Source organism: Salvelinus fontinalis, chromosome 37 (genome assembly GCF_029448725.1).
Source record: "Salvelinus fontinalis isolate EN_2023a chromosome 37, ASM2944872v1, whole genome shotgun sequence".
Classification (NCBI taxonomy): domain Eukaryota; kingdom Metazoa; phylum Chordata; class Actinopteri; order Salmoniformes; family Salmonidae; genus Salvelinus; species Salvelinus fontinalis.
This window is the reverse complement of record NC_074701.1, coordinates 18,097,865-18,114,707: the sequence shown is the minus strand read 5'-3', so window position 1 is coordinate 18,114,707 and position 16,843 is coordinate 18,097,865. Positions and strand designations below refer to the sequence as shown.

General features: G+C 43.4%; 1 protein-coding gene across 1 annotated transcript; it reads right to left on the bottom strand.

Moving 5' to 3' along the window:
- Positions 1 to 6: 6 nt before the first annotated feature.
- edaradd (EDAR-associated death domain) lies at positions 7 to 10,535 on the bottom strand. Its single transcript, XM_055902239.1, has 6 exons — positions 10,228 to 10,535; positions 4,260 to 4,318; positions 3,821 to 3,863; positions 3,642 to 3,712; positions 1,863 to 1,911; positions 7 to 1,646 (listed from the first exon to the last, which is right to left on the bottom strand). Exons 1-6 carry the CDS (start codon positions 10,283 to 10,285, stop codon positions 1,258 to 1,260), a joined length of 669 nt encoding a protein of 222 aa, XP_055758214.1. The 5' UTR covers positions 10,286 to 10,535; the 3' UTR covers positions 7 to 1,257.
- Positions 10,536 to 16,843: the final 6,308 nt, after the last annotated feature.

Below are 16,843 nucleotides of genomic sequence, written 5' to 3'. Positions count from 1 at the left end.
TGTCTATATGACTCAATAATTTATTGGTGATTGACTATAAATTATACTGTAATTGACTACAACAATATGTAACAGTATTATATTACATGGCAGGTTTGAATTCCTGTTTGATTGGATATTCATCACTGAAATTAAAACAAATAAACATGAACCAAGTTGATATAATCATCACACACAGAGAAAGCTCAAACTTTCATGGAAGACTTCCTATAGTAAACCTTTTTTTCGTCATTGTATTTTCAATGCTTCCGTACCTGTAGATTTCCAGTCATTGCGCTAACACTAGTCAGCATTGGTTTGCGAAACTACCGCTAACTTCCTTCATACTGCACGCAGAGACATAAAAATGGTTTCCAAGAGTTCATCTGATGCCAGAATCTCACAGTATCCCTTAAATAGTATTTTAATTGACATGATTAAAGTAAATGATGATATGAGGATATGATTATTTTTTAAACGTGTTATTGAGGGAAAGTTAATAAGATTAGCAAGAATATGTAAAACATCTAGCTTTTATTTGCTTCAAGTGGGTTTGGGGAGAGGAATTGGAACCACATTCAGGATAAAGCGTAAGGGCAAATTCCTAATTAGAATTCAAACTGTAGTGAAATTGAAAAACACAATCTCAGCTTCATCAAACTATCCCAAAATAATCAAGACTCATTAACTATGAATACAAACAATACATTATTTGGAGATTATTCCTATTTTTATGAAACTATAAAGACCAAAACGCAACACTGTCATCTTTGCCATATGATGTATACTACATTGATTCTTATTATGGTCACTGTTCTAAAAAGTTACAATTGATGAACAATGCACCCTTTTAATCTCGTTCTCTTTTTCCCACCTCACCTTCTTTACGTGCTATGCTGGTTACTACAGCTCTACTTTTTATGTTCTAGCCGCCTCATTATTTTTGTGGGTACACCAACACTTGGACACACAACAATTCAGAGAATGAGGAACCTTTTGAAAAAGAAAAGAATGTGCCGGTTGAGATAATCAGAACTACAGTATTGGTAACAAGTACAAAACGACAATCAGTCCCATTAAGTCCTCAACTCCGCAGGAGTCATAACATGTGATCCAGTTGTCTTTTGCACACCAAATCATCTAAAATCCGGGAACCACTGGTTGTTAAATAAATAGGCTTCTGATAACAAATGGTCCAAGTCCCTGTTGTCATTGCTAATTCAATAAAGTGGATAGCAAAATGTAAAATGTATAATTTGGGTGGTTGGGGATATGTGATTAATGAGCATTTTGCCAGCGTGAGGGCCAGTCGTTCTCCATCCAACGTTGCAGAAGCCGCAGCACATCAATGCGCTGGTAGACCCGGCAAAGTTCGGTGAGCTCAGTGACGGTCTTGTGGTTGTTGCGCAGCAGGAACTCTTGTGTGGGGCTGTGGCACATTGAGCCCTGGGTCCGGTGCTCCAGCAGAGTCAGCTCATCATAGCTCATACCCCAACGGCTCGCAAAGTTCTTCCAGTTCTTGACAGTGCAATGATTTGGGTCCAGTTTAAGACGCAGTAAGTCAAGCAAGTCATTGTCATCCATTAGGTCACTGATCTTTGGAGGTGGAGCTGAGCAGCAGCACTTCTCACATTGGTTTTTCAAGAACTGCAGCTCCTTGGGGAAGTCTAAGGGGTAGGGATTGGGGCAAAGGATAATGGAATTACCAACAGCCTTGGAAATATACAGTGCACATAAAGGATTAGTCTACTATTTTGGTACATGTACTGTATGCAAATATAATGCATCTGTCTTGAAAGATGTGTTGCTATAATCTATCTACAACATGTGCTTGGAAATGTTGTTCAGGGGTATAGTATATATCATGATAAAATGAAAATTACCTGGTGAGATGGAGCCTGTGCAGATGCACTCTACACCATCTTCCACTGGCTGTACGAGGTTGGGTAAAACAAAACATTACATTCACAGTTCTAATTATAGAGAGGAATTAACTACCGATATGATTCAGAATACCTTACAGCAGTGGTTCCCAAACTTTTTATAGTCCTGTACCCCTTCAAACATTCAACCTCCAGCTGTGTACCCCCTCTAGCACCAGGGTCTGCGCACTCTCAGATGTTGGTTTCTTGCCATCATACAAATAATAATAATCAATAATTTAGCTCTTTATTTAATGATCTTACATATTAAACCTTATTTGTTCATCAAAAATTGTGACTAACTTACCACAGGTTAATGAGAAGGGTGTGCTTGAAAGGATACACATAACTCTGCAATGTTGGGTTGTATTGGAGAGAGTCCCAGTCTTAAATCATTTTCCACACACACATGCTAGTGAGGGCTGAGAATCCACTCTCACATAGCTCACTCAGGTGCTTCACAATATCACATTTGACATTGTCCGTAAGCTTGAAATCATTTGCACACAAGAAATCATACAATGATGGAAAGACCTGTGTTGTCCTTGTTAATGCAGACAGAGAAGAGCTCCAACTTCTTAATCATAGCCACAATTTTGTCCCGCACATTGAATAGTTGCGGAGAGTCCCTATAATCCTAGATTCAGATCCTTCAGGCGAGAAAAATTATCACCCAGATAGGCCAGTCGTGTGAGAAAATGGTCAGTAAAGAAAACTTTAAGCTCGTCTCTCAATTTAAAAAAAAAACGTGTCAATACTTTGCCCCTTGATAACCAGCGCACTTCTGTATGTTGTAAAAGCATTACATGGTCGCAGCCCATATCATTGCATAGTGCAGAAAATACACGAGAGTTCAGGGGCCTTGCTTTAACAAAGTTAAATTCAATCAATTCAATCAAACAACCATTTTCACTGTAGTGTCCAAAACGTCTTTCAAGCGGTCAGGCATTCCCTTGGCAGCAAGAGCCTCTCGGTGGATGCTACAGTGTACCCAAGTTGCGTCGGGAGCAACTGCTTGCACGCACGTTACCACTCCACTATGTCTCCCTGTCATGGCTTTTGCGCCATCAGTACAGATACCAACATGAGCAGCAGCTACGTTTGGCTACATAATGACCGTTAGTTGAATTCCCGCGAGAGAGTAATGGTTAATGTGATTGGATGTTAATTATTTGACTAGGCTACCTGTATTTGACATTGTGTTGTTATTTCGCTGAACACTAGATAGTTTATTTACATTTTTGGCAGTGAAACAAGGCTACTCAGGCGAGAGAGAAAAAAAACTCACCCAAATGTATAGCATTTTCAAAAAGCCCATGTATATTTTCCAACAGGGCTATACATTTGGGTGGGTTTTTTTTAAATATAAAAAAAAACATGTGAATCACATTTTTATTTCGAATACCTGCCTTACAGTATTCTAATTGATAGCATTAAAATAACACAACCTTTTTAAACAAACTCACAAACCTTTTCCTATACGGAAACAAGCGATTATTCTCACTCATTAAAACGGTCTTGTGGTTTTGACACCAACCACTAGTTCCAGTTACAAAGGCTCAAACATTACAGGCCAGGTCATGACATTTTCAGATGCTGGCTTAGCGGTTGGAGTTATCTTTAGTAATCTACAGTTTACAGGAGCATCCTGTCAAGGCTCATCACCACATTTTCACGTTAATATGAAACTAACACAAAGAAACTACACTTTATCTCAGTGTAAGTGAGCCCATCACCCACCTGTCTTATTCTGTCTGAGAGAGGTGTGAGGTAGCCAGGTGGCATGGACCTCAGCTGCAGTGTCACTGTATCTGGAAAGGACAGATCGACAGTATAGATGAATATTGTATTTTCTCATCAGTGGCCCCAGAAAGGCACATCAGTTGTGTGAACAGATGTACTGAGCTTAGAGCACCTACCTTGAGGTTCTGTGACTTGGACTGGATAGTTGGACTTCAAGGACTAAGAGACACAAACACACATGTTCAGCTTTGCTACAAAATGACACTGATGGATTCTGATCTTTATAGTGATAGAAATATTTGAAGACAGAGAGATAGCAATTAAAACACATATAAACTGTGGAGAAATATTATACTCGTGTTGGATAGCAAAAAGTGGCTTGTTGCAACTTGCTTCTATATTAGTCCCTGGGCGTAAGAAATCCCAGCATAATGTACTCAACTATGGTTAAATTACTTTACATGGCTATTTTCTGAAAACATGGCTTTTCTCGGTCTACTCAGACTGAAGAGTTAGCATTCATTTTGTTCTATTCTTTTGAAATTAGATTCAATTAAATTCAGATTGTACATTTCTTAACACATGTTTGTTTCTGATGATATTAGACGGCCATACCATTTCTGCCATGAAGCTACTAGTATCTGTGTCCTCCACTGGTTCAGAGATGATTCTATCTGTCGAGACAAGACAGGGATATTACATGAAGAGAACAATGCATAAAGGAACATATTGCAGATGTTATATATAATGATGGCTGATGGAAATGATGGAATGCAGTTTCTCAACAAAGCAAATATCAGAATGAAGAGGATACATTAAATCTGAAATTATTGATTGTCCTGGGTCCTGATATAGTGGACATGGACACACATGGATGAGTTGCAATGTACAAAGCCCTCAATTTTGGCTCTAAAACATACAGCTATCTAAATCATACAGCTATCATAAGTCTAACTGACAAAATACAGGAAACGCCAACATAAAGTGTCTTAATAGGACGTTGGGCACCACGAGCCAGAACAGCTTCAATGCACCTTGGCATAGATTCTACAAGTGTCTGGAACTCTATTGGAGGGATGCAACACCATTCTTCCACAAGAAATTCCATCATTTGGTGTTTTGTTGATGGTGGTGGAAAACGCTGTCTCAGGCGCCGCTCCAGAATCTCTCATCAGTGTTCAATTAGGTTAAGAACTGGTGACTGAGACGGCCATGGTTTACATTGTTTTCATGCTCATTAAACCATTCAGTGACCACTTGTGCCCTGTGGATGGGGGCATAGTCATCCTATGGGGGCATAGCCATGGTAGCCAAAATAATGGCCTACTCAGTATTTTTATACATGACCCTAAGCATGATTAGATGTTAGTTGCTTAATTAACTCAGGAACAACACCTGTGTGGAAGCACCTGCTTTCAATTTACTTTGTATTCCTCATTTGCTCATCTTTACATTATTTTGGCACTTACCTGTACCTCTACAAGGTCATTCAGGCTTCTATCAGTCTGCATCATTGTAAGGCTATTGCATGACCTGAGGGCTTTAAATAAAGAGCTGCTCTGACCTTTCTGGCCTTTCTTAGGTTACATTCCATGAAGCTGACACTCACTTTAGCTTAGATGGGAACCTAGGGTTTGTAAACACATTCAAGTGAACTAAAGACCATTTCCTATAGCCACATTAATTAAGTTAGTGACACAGTTGAAACTGTGCCAGGCAATGATCTCAAAAGAAAACACGTGGGTGTGCTCACTTCCTCGAACAAGAGACAACATTTTCAGGGTTTTCTCACATTGGTGACGTGATCAAACATATACACACAAACACACACACTGATGCACCGTATCCAATTTTACCACAGCAAATGTTATTATAATGGAGCTGTAAGGTCACTCGCACCAGGGGCCTGTCAGACTATGTCATTGATTGAACATATCACCAACAAGAAGGTACATTTTGTCAAGATGTCAAATAACTACTAAAACACCCTCACGAGTTTTGATTGAACAAGATTATTTTCACATATTCTAGTCATAAATCACAGTCCAGAAACTGTGATCATTTCTGTGGAGGCTACAAACAACTCAATTGGCACACACTGGTTCAATTAACGTTGAATTAAATTACATTGAATCAACGTGGAATAGACGTTGAATTGACATCTGTGCCACGTGGGAAAAGAGTACATCTTGCAGTATTTTCTCAACTGTTTCCTACATGATTATGATGACAGGGAGACAAGAGAGGACCTGCCAGTTACCTCTCCATATGCCAAGCTCTCAGTAAGATCAATAACAGCAGAACAGTTACAGTGATGTTTTATGCAGTGTCACTGTAATAACCATGTAATTGCTGTTGCATACATAGAAATAGAGTCTCATTCTAGGCCTGCGGTTGCACAGAGTTATGTACAGATCCTTTGGTAATGAATACTCATTCTACCTTGCTCCTTATTAGTGCATGCAATGCTGAGACACATCAGCCCCACATCCCCTACTCATCAACTATAAGCAGAAACCCAGCTCATCTCAGTATTGTTTCTGCTGCACAGGGAATGCAGAGACATGTACCTACTCGCTCAGGAAAAAGTTCAAGAGATGAAATATAAGCCTCATCATAATAACGTTAGATCCCTCGAGGCCATGATTCCACAGAGATGAACCTAGATTTTCTCCTTTTTGACCACCCATGCCTTTGCTGCTAAGATAAGTCAAGGTTTTTTAAACATTTAATCAGATCGTGTAACGGTGCATTTGCTCGGCAGTGACAAAGGCCCACAAATGGCTTGAGATGAATGGCGTGCTGACGTGCTAATACCTAACTCAATCCATGCAGTTTCTATATCTAACACAAAGATGGACAAATGCCTCGTTGCCTCTTCTATGCACGGTGGATGATTGAGGGTTGTGTGTGTGTGTGTGTGTCTGTGCTGGAAAACTCAAGTTCCACCATGCTCAGCATGAAAAATAAGTTCTGTGATTTGTTGAGTGAGATGAGGCGTACTTTGCTGGCCTAAAGCCCTCGGCTGCTGTAAAAGCTCCGGCTACTGTAAAGGCCTTGGCTGCTATATTAAAATTGACAACGCAATAGTAAGCAACATTAGAGATATTGTTCTTCAAGACATGCTGATGAGGACAACGTTTCAGTATTAAAAAAGCAGACATTTTTATGAAAGAACCAGAGCATTGTGTAGCAGTGGGGTATTATTGTTCTGCTCATTCAAGTGAAAAGGCATCCTCAAGACCCAACAGGTATCTGTTCAAACAGATCACAGAGTAAATGTCATTCATTTGCATGAGCTCAAGGGGTCAGCTCACATTTTCACACCCACCCACACCAAAACAGTCATTTACATTTGCAAATATTATTGATTAACCATTTAAAATCATTATAGATTCACAGTGAAAACCAAACATTTAAAATGTGGGGTTATATTCTTTACAACATTGACATTTAAAAAACACAGTAGCATAGTTTGCCATTTAGGTTTGATTCATCAGGGTGTCCAATGTCTCAAATTTGAGATAGCATAAAACTGTTATGTTTAATCACGTTAGTACAGTTTGGCATAGGCTAGGCCTACCCTACTCACTTTTATCACTGACAAAATGTTATATTTTCCAACTCCCACACATCTTATACATCCACCGAGAGCAGTGGAGGCTCCTCAGATTAGGAAGAGGAGGACCATCTTCCTCAGTGAATTTCATAAAAATACAAATAGTGAAACATTAAAAAAGTTTGCCTTTTTAGATAAGACTATACTAAATATGTTCACGTCACCAAATAATTGATTAAAACACTGTTTTGCAATGAAGGTCTAGAGTAGCCTCAACAGCAGCTAGCTTCCGTCCTCCTCTGGGTACATTGACTTCAATACAAAACCTAGGAGGCTCATGGTTCTCACCCCCTTCCATAGAATTACACAGTAATTATGACAACTTCCGGATGACGTCCTCCAACCTATCAGAGCTCTTGCAGCATGAACTGACATGTCCACCCAATCAAAATATCAGAGAATGAATCTAGTACTGAAAGCATAAGCTACAGCTAGCTAGCACTGCAGTGCATAAAATGTGGTGAGTAGTTGACTCAAAGAGAGAGAAGGACAATTGTTGAACAGTTTTGAACAAATTAATTTCTTCCAAAATTAAGGAGAAGCGAGAGAAAGAGCTACTTAGCTATATTTGGGTGTATATTGTCTTACTTTCACTTAGCTATAGAATGCAGTGAACTGTGTTTGACTGTTATTAGGGCCATATTCATTCCGCCGACTCTGTTCAAAAACATTTCTTAAACGGAACGAAACTGGGATAAAAATACCAGAATTTGTCCAATAGAAATTCACATTTGCAACTGTTGGACTAATGATTACTCCCTAGATCAGCTAGATGCAGGCAAGAGTGTGCAAGGCAGTATTGAATGTGTCACCGTGATGCCTCTAAATTCTCTGTTGTAAACTTTCATTCATAGGCTATGTAGTAGCAACCTCATGATGGGTACAGAGAAAATTAAAGTGTCATGTAGAAGTCTAAACCTATCAATCTTACATTGAGCTGGGTGACAGGGTCTATTGACAATCACGGACTACAAAGGGAAAACCACCCACGTCTTGCTTCCGGACATTTGCTTCAAGATGTCCACCATTGTTCCTGTACCCAAGAAAGCAAAGGTAACTGAACTAAATGACTATCGCCCTGTAGCACTCTTCTGTCATCATGAAGTGCTTTGAGAGGCTAGTTAAGGATATATATCCCCTCTACCTTACCTGGCACCCTAGACCCATTTCAATTTGCTTACCGCCCCAATAGATCCACAGACGATGCAATCGCCATCGCACTGCACACTGCCCTATCCCATCTGGACAAGAGGAATACCTATGTAAGAATGCTGTGACTATAGCTCAGGAACCTGGGTCTGAACCCCGCCCTGTGCAACTGGCACCTGGACTTCCTGACGGGCCGCCCCCAGGTGGTGAAGGTAGGAAACAACACCTCCCCTTCGCTGATCCTCAACACACGGGCCCCACAAGTGTGCGTGGTCAGCCCCCTCCTGTACTTCCTGTTCACCTATGACTGCATGGCCATGCACGCCTCCAACTCAATCATCAAGTTTGCAGACAACACAACAGATTACCAACAACGATGAGACAGCCAACAGGGAGGAGGTGAGGGCCCTGGGAGAGTGGCGCTAGGAAAATAACCTCTCACTCAATGTCAACAAAACAAAGGAGCTGATTGTGGATTTCAGGAAACAGCAGAGGGAGCACGCCCCTATCTATATTGACAGGGCCACAGTGGAGAAGGTGGAAAGCTTAAGGCCAAAAAGATCATCAAGGAAATCAACCACCCGAGCCACGGCCTGTTCACCCCGCTAACATCCAGAAGGCGAGGTCAGTACAGGTGCATCAAAGCTGGCACATAGAGACTGAAAAACAGCTTCTATGTCAAGGCCATTAGACTGTTAAATAGCCATCACAAGCCAGCTTCCACCCAGTTACGCAACCTTGCACCTTAGAGGCTGCTGCCCTATACACATGGACTTGGAATCACTGGCCACTTTAATAATGGAACACTTGTCACTTTAATAAATGTTTAAATAATGTTTACATACTCCTTTAATCATCTCATATGCATATACTGTATTCTATTCTACTGTATTTTAGTTAATGCCATTCCAACATTGCTCAATCTAATATTTATATATTTTATAACTCCATTATTTTACTTTTAGATTTGTTTGTATTGTTAGATACTACTGCACTGTTGGGGCTAGGAACACAAGCATTTTGCTACACCCGCAATAACATCTGCTAAATATGTGATTTGATTTGAATGGAATATGAATGACAGCCATCCAATATGCTGTAATAGAAATAAGGCCATACTCATAATTATTTTTATCATCCTCCCTCATCTTAAACTGCACCGACCGCCACTGACTGAGAATAAGGTGCAAGTTCCTTACTGTCATCGATACAGGAAGGGGATTTTTATGTTTGGGGAAATGCCAGTTGTGAGAAGAGGTCATAGAACCAATAAAATGCAGGTTCTCTGTTATGTCAATACATTCTTACAACTAAGATGTGGAAATATGTATTAATAAAAAAGTTCTGATAGCCTACATTTTTTTTTTAAACAAATCAAAAGGACTTTCCAATATTACAGTTAGGCTGTCCCTTTGTAAATTAGTAGGTTGTTCAAAAAGCACACAACCCACTGGGCACAGACGTCATTCAACGTATATTTTTTTGACCCACAGTTCCCCGGTAGGCGGTCATTGTAAATATGAATTTGTCCTTAACTGACTTGCCTAATAAAGTAATATGTTGGATGAAAAACTACGTTTATGTCTTTATACAAATTCAATCAGTTTTCCACGCTGAAATTTTTGTAGTTGAAATGACGTGAAAACAACGTTGATTCAAACAGTTTTCGCCCAGTAGGAAGATGTGTATTCAAACATGCGTTAATAAGGATGACCTTCATCCATAACCAGTAAATAGCCTATAGATAACATACAAGAGGGCCATAAACGACATATCTATATCATTTAAACATTTTAAATAAAAGTGCAGACTTACCGAATGGCTCCTTAAACGCCTTCAAGCTATTCATCTTGACACAAATAGACGTACACATAAGAGAAAAGTCCGTTGCACCTAATAGTAAAATGACAACGTCTGATAACAAAATTGATGCGGAGTGGCGATACCACTTCGGCGACTGAGTACCCGAGACTGAGCTGAGGGGGTGGGAGGTTAAGATTATGTAATGATGATGATGCTCAATAGTAGAAAAAGTTCAGACTTCAATCATATATGCCTCTTCTCTGATCACAAGTGTCTCATGTCGAGCAACTTCCCGTACACAATGGAAGACATGTCATGGAGGCCGACAGACCTGTCTGGAGATTAACCATTTAACTCCCGCCATTACTACATGACCCAATAACTTTCCTTAGCCTAGGCGATGCTATTGTATACTACATAGCCAAGGAATTATATACAGTCGTGGTCAAAAGTTTTGAGAATGACACAAATATTAATTTTCACAAAGTTTGCTGCTTCAGTGTCTTTAGAATTTTTTGTCAGATGTTACTATGAAATACTGAAGTATAATTACAAGCATTTCATAAGTGTCAAAGGCTTTTATTGACAATTACACGAAGTTGATGCAAAGAGTCAATATTTGCAATGTTGACCCTTATTTTTCAAGACCTCTGCAATCTGCCCTGGCATGCTGTCAATTAACTTCTGGGCCACATCCTGACTGATGGCAGCCCATTCATGCATAATCATTGCTTGGAGTTTGTCAGAATTTGTGGGTTTTTGTTTGTCCACCCGCAAGTTCTCAATGGGATTAAAGTCTGGGGAGTTTCCTGGCCATGGACCCAAAATATCGATGTTTTGTTCCCCGATGTAACGATAATCCTCCTCCTCTTCATCAGAAGAGGAGGAGCAGGGATTGAACCAAGGTGCAGCGCGTTGAAATGACATGATGAATTTATTTAATAAGACAAAACGAACTATACTTGAAAATGATACAAAATAACAAAACGAAAGTAGACAGTCCTGAACGACGAACTTACATACAACGTGACGAACGAAATGAACAGGAACAGACTACATGAAATGAACAAACCGTATACAGTCCCGTATGGTGCAAACATTGACACGGACACAGGAGACAACCACCCACAAACAAACACTGTGAACCGCCTACCTAAATATGACTCTCAATTAGAGGAACGCCAAACACCTGCCTCCAATTGAGAGCCATACCAGGCAACCCTAAACCAACATAGAAACAGACAACATAGAATGCCCACCCAAACTCACGTCCTGACCAACTAACACACAAAACTAAACAGAAAACAGGTCAGGAACATGACATAACCCCCCCCTCAAGATGCGTACTCCGAACGCATCACCAAAAAGTCCAGGGGAGGGTCTGGGTGGGCATCTGACCACGGTGGTGGCTTAGGCTCCGGGCGTGGTTCCCACCCCACCATAATCAATCCCCGCTTCCGTAGCCTCCCCACAATGACCACCCTCCAAATAACCCCACCTAAATTTAGGGGCAACACCAGAATCAAGGACAGCTCTGGGACAAGGTAGCTCAGGACAGAGGGATAGCTTAGGAGAGAGAGGTAGCTCAAGATAAAGAGGTAGCTCAGGATAGAGGGGCAACTCCGGACTGAAGGGCAGCTCCGGACAGAGAGACAGCTCTGGACTGCTGGGCAGTTCTGGGTATCTAGCCTTTTCAGGCTGAAGGGCAGCTCATGGCTGGCTGACGGCTCTCGACGCTCATGGCAGGCTGACGGCTCTCGACGCTCATGGCAGGCTGACGGCTCACGACGCTCATGGCAGGCTGACGGCTCACGACGCTCATGGCAGGCTGACGGCTCTCGACGCTCATGGCGCTCTGACGGCTCTCGACGCTCATGGCGCTCTGACGGCTCTCGACGCTCATGGCGCTCTGACGGCTCTGGCTGCTCATGGCGCTCTGACGGCTCTGGCTGCTCATGGCTCGCTGGCGGCTCTGGCTGCTCATGGCTCGCTGGCGGCTCTGGCTGCTCATGGCTCGCTGGCGGCTCTGGCAGATCCTGTCTGGTTGGCGGCTCTGGCAGATCCTGTCTGGTTGGCGGCTCTGGCAGATCCTGTCTGGTTGGCGGCTCTGGCAGATCCTGTCTGGTTGGCGGCTCTGGCAGATCCTGTCTGGTTGGCGGCTCTGGCAGATCCTGTCTGGTTGGCGGCTCTGGCAGATCCTGTCTGGTTGGCGGCTCTGGCAGATCCTGTCTGGCTGACGGCTCTAGCGGCTCCTGTCTGGCTGATGGCTCTAGCGGCTCCTGTCTGGCTGACGGCTCTGTAGGCTCATGGCAGACGGGCGGCTTTGCAGGCTCATGGCAGACGGGCGGCTTTGCAGGCTCCTGGCAGACGGATGGCTCAGATGGCGCTGGGGAGACGGATGGCTCAGATGGCGCTGGGGAGACGGATGGCTCAGATGGCGCTGGGGAGACGGATGGCTCAGATGGCGCTGGTGAGACGGATGGCTCAGACCGGATATGGCGCACTGTAGACCTGGTGCGTGGTGCCGGAACTGGAGGCACCGTGCTAATGATAAGCACCTTCCTACTAGTGCGGGGAGCAGGGACAGGGCACACTGTATCCTCAAAGCCTACTCTACCCCTGATGCGTGGTACCGGCACTGGTGACGCCGGGCTGAGGACAAGCACATCAGGATTAGTAGGGGGAGAATATATAGTGTGTACAGGGCTCTGGAGACGCACTGGTAGCTTAGTGCGTGGGGCCGGAACTGGAGGCACCGGGCTAGATGCACGCACTACAGGGAGAATGCGTGGAGGAGGAACAGGGCTCTGGAAATGCACTGGTAGCCTAGTGCGTAATGTAGGCACTGTAGGTACTAGGCTGGGGCGGGGAGGTGGCGCCGGAAATACCGGACCGTGCAGGCGTACTGGCTCTCTTGAGCATTGAGCCTGCCCAACCTTACCTGGTTGAATGCTCCCGGTCGCCCTGCCAGTGCGGCGAGGTGGAATAGCCCGCACTGGGCTATGCAGGCGAACCGGGGAAACCATGCGTAAGGCAGGTGCCATGTATGCCGGCCCGAGGAGACGCACTGGAGACCAGACGCGTTGAGCCGGCCTCATGACACCTGGCTCAATGCCCAATCTAGCCCTACCAGTGCGGGGAGGTGGAATAACCCGCACTGGGCTATGCACACGTACAGGAGACACCGTGCGCTCTACTGCGTAACACGGTGTCTGCCCGTACTCCCGCTCTCCACGGTTAGCCTGGGAAGTGGGCGCAGGTCTCCTACCTGCCCTTGGCCCACAACCCCTTAGCTCCCCCCCAAGAATTTTTTGGGAATTACTCACGGGCTTTTCGGGCTTCCGTGCAAGACGCGTCCCCTCATAACTCCGGTTCTTCACTCCAGTAGCCTCTGCTCTCCTCAGTGCCTCCACCTGTTCCCATGGGAGGCGATCCCTTCCAGCCAGGATCTCCTCCCATGTGTAGCAACCTTTACCGTCCAATACATCGTCCCAAGTCCATTCCTCATTCTTGCGCTGTCCCTTACTCCGTTTAAACCGCTGCTTGGCTCTGGATTGGTGGGTGGTTCTGTAACGATAATTCTCCTCCTCTTCATCAGAAGAGGAGGAGCAGGGATTGAACCAAGGTGCAGCGCGTTGAAATGACATGATGAATTTATTTAATAAGACAAAACGAACTATACTTGAAAATGATACAAAATAACAAAACGAAAGTAGACAGTCCTGAACGACGAACTTACATACAACGTGACGAACGAAATGAACAGGAACAGACTACATGAAATGAACAAACCGTATACAGTCCCGTATGGTGCAAACATTGACACGGACACAGGAGACAACCACCCACAAACAAACACTGTGAACCGCCTACCTAAATATGACTCTCAATTAGAGGAACGCCAAACACCTGCCTCCAATTGAGAGCCATACCAGGCAACCCTAAACCAACATAGAAACAGACAACATAGAATGCCCACCCAAACTCACGTCCTGACCAACTAACACACAAAACTAAACAGAAAACAGGTCAGGAACATGACACCCGAGCCACTTAGGTGTCACTTTTGCCTTATGGCAAGGTGCTCCATCATGCTGGAAAAGGCATTGTTTGTCCCCAAACTGTTCCTGGATGTTTGGGAGAAGTTGCTCTCGGAGGATGTGTTGGTACCATTCTTTATTCATGGCTGTGTTCTTAGGCAAAATTGTGAGTGAGCCCACTCCCTTGGCTGAGAAGCAACCCCACACATGAATGGTCTCAGGATGCTTTACTATTGGCATGACACAGGACTGATGATAGCGCTCACCTTGTCTTCTCCGGACAAGCTTTTTTCCGGATGCACCAAACAATCGGAAAGGGGATTCAGAGAAAATGACTTTACCCCAGTCCTCAGCAGTCCAATCCCTGTACCTTTTGCAGAATATCAGTCTGTCCCTGATGTTTTTACTGGAGAGAAGTGGCTTCTTTGCTGCCCTTCTTGACACCAGGCCATCCTCCAAAAGTCTTTGCCTCACTGTGCGTGCAGATGCACTCACACCTGCCTGCTGCCATTCCTGAGCAAGTGCTGTACTGGTGGTGCCCCGATCCAGCAGCTGAATCAACTTTAGGAGACGGTCCTGGTGCTTGCTGGACTTTCTTGGGCGCCCTGAAGCCTTCTTCACAACAATTGAACCGCTCTCCTTGAAGTTCTTGATGATCCGATAAATGGTTGATTTAGATGCAATCTTACTGGCAGCAACATCCTTGCCTGTGAAGCCCTTTTTGTGCAAAGCAATGACGACGGCACGTGTTTCGTTGCAGGTAACCATGGTTGGCTGAGGAAGAACAATGATTCCAAGCACCACCCTCCTTTTGAAGCTTCCAGTCTGTTATTCAAACTCAATCAGCATGACAGAGTGATCTCCAGCCTTGTCCTCGTCAACACTCACACCTGTGTTAACGAGAGAATCACTGACATGATGTCAGCTGGTCCTTTTGTGGCAGGGCTGAAATGCAGTGGAAATGTTTTTTGGGGATTCAGTTCATTTTCATGGCAAAGAGGGACTTTGCAAATAATTGCAATTCATCTGATCACTCTTCATAACAGTCTGGAGTAATTGCAAATTGCCATCACACAAACTGAGGCAGCAGACTTTGTGAAAATTAATATTGGTGTCATTCTCAAAACCTTTGGTGACGACTGTATACAGTACAAGTCAAAATTTTGACACACCTACTCATTCCCGGGTTTTTCTTTATTTAGACTATTTTCTACATTGTAGAATAATAATGAAGACATCAAAACTATGAAATAACACATATGGAATCATGTAGTAACCAAAAAAAAGTGTTAAACAAATCAAAATATATTTTATATTTGAGATTCTTCAAAGTAGCCACCCTTTGCCTTGATGACAGCTTTGCACACTCTTGGCATTCGCTCAACCAGCATCATGAAGTAGTCACCTGGAATGCATTTCAATCAACAAGTTTGCCTTGTTAAAAGTTAATTTGTGGAATTTCTTTCCTTAATGGGTTTGAGCCAATCAGTTGTGTTGTGACAAGGTATTTATTTTTTATGTTTTTATTTTATTTCACCTTTACAACTGCGACCTGGCCAAGATACAGCAAAGCAGTGTGACAAAAACAACACAGAGTTACACATGGGATAAACAAATGTACAGTCAATAACACAATAGAAAAATATATATACAGTGTGTGCAAATGTAGTAAGATTAGGGAGGTAAGGCAATAAATAGGCCATAGTGACGAAATAATTACAATTTAGCGTTAACACTGGAGTGATATATGTGCAGATGATGATGTACAAGTAGAGATACTGGGGTGCAAAAGAGCAAAAATAAATAACAATATGGGGATGAGGTAGTTGGGTGGGCTATTTACAGATGGGCTGTGTACAGGTGCAGTGATCGGTAAGCTTATGAACACTCCTTCCGAGGCCTCGAACTGCTTTTAAATGCAAGTAAAACTAAGTGCATGCTCTTCAACTTTGCTGCCCGCAACCTCCTGCCCGACTAGCATCACAACTCTGGACGGTTCTTATTTAGAATATGTGGATAACTACAAACACCTAGGTGTCTGGTTAGACTGTAAACTCTCCTTCCAGACTCACATTAAGCATCTCCAATCAAAAATTTAATCTAGAATTGGCTTCCTATTTCGCTAACAAAACCTCCTTCACTCATGCTGCCAAACATACCCTCATAAAACTGACTATCCTACCGATACTTGACTTCGGTGATATAATTTACAAAATAGCCTCCAACACCCTACTCAGCAAATTGGATGCAGTCTATCACAGTGTCATCCGTTTTGTCACCAAAGCCACATATACTACCCACCACTGTGATCTGTAGGCTCTCATTGGCTGGTCCTCACTACATATTCGTCGCCAAACCCACTGGCTCCAGGTCATCTATAAGTCTCTGGTAGGTAAAGCCCCGCCTTATCTCAGCTCACTGGTCACCATAGCAGCACCCACCCGTAGCACGCGCTCCAGCAGGTATCTCACTGGTCACCCCCAAAGCCAACACTTCCTTTGGCCGCCTTTCCTTCCAGTTCTCTGCTGCCAATGACTGGAACGAATTGCAAAAATCACTGAGGCTGGAGACTTATATCTCCCTCTAAC

Excerpts from the sequence above, each read along its gene's own strand:
- edaradd (XM_055902239.1), bottom strand. The coding sequence starts at position 10,285 with ATGTGTACGTCTATTTGTGTCAAGATGAATAGCTTGAAGGCGTTTAAG. Across the intron at positions 1,912-3,641 it reads TCTCAGACAGAATAAGACAG|CCAGTGGAAGATGGTGTAGA; the intron begins GTGGGTGATGGG and ends AACCTCGTACAG. Across the intron at positions 1,647-1,862 it reads CACAGGCTCCATCTCACCAG|ACTTCCCCAAGGAGCTGCAG; the intron begins GTAATTTTCATT and ends CCTACCCCTTAG.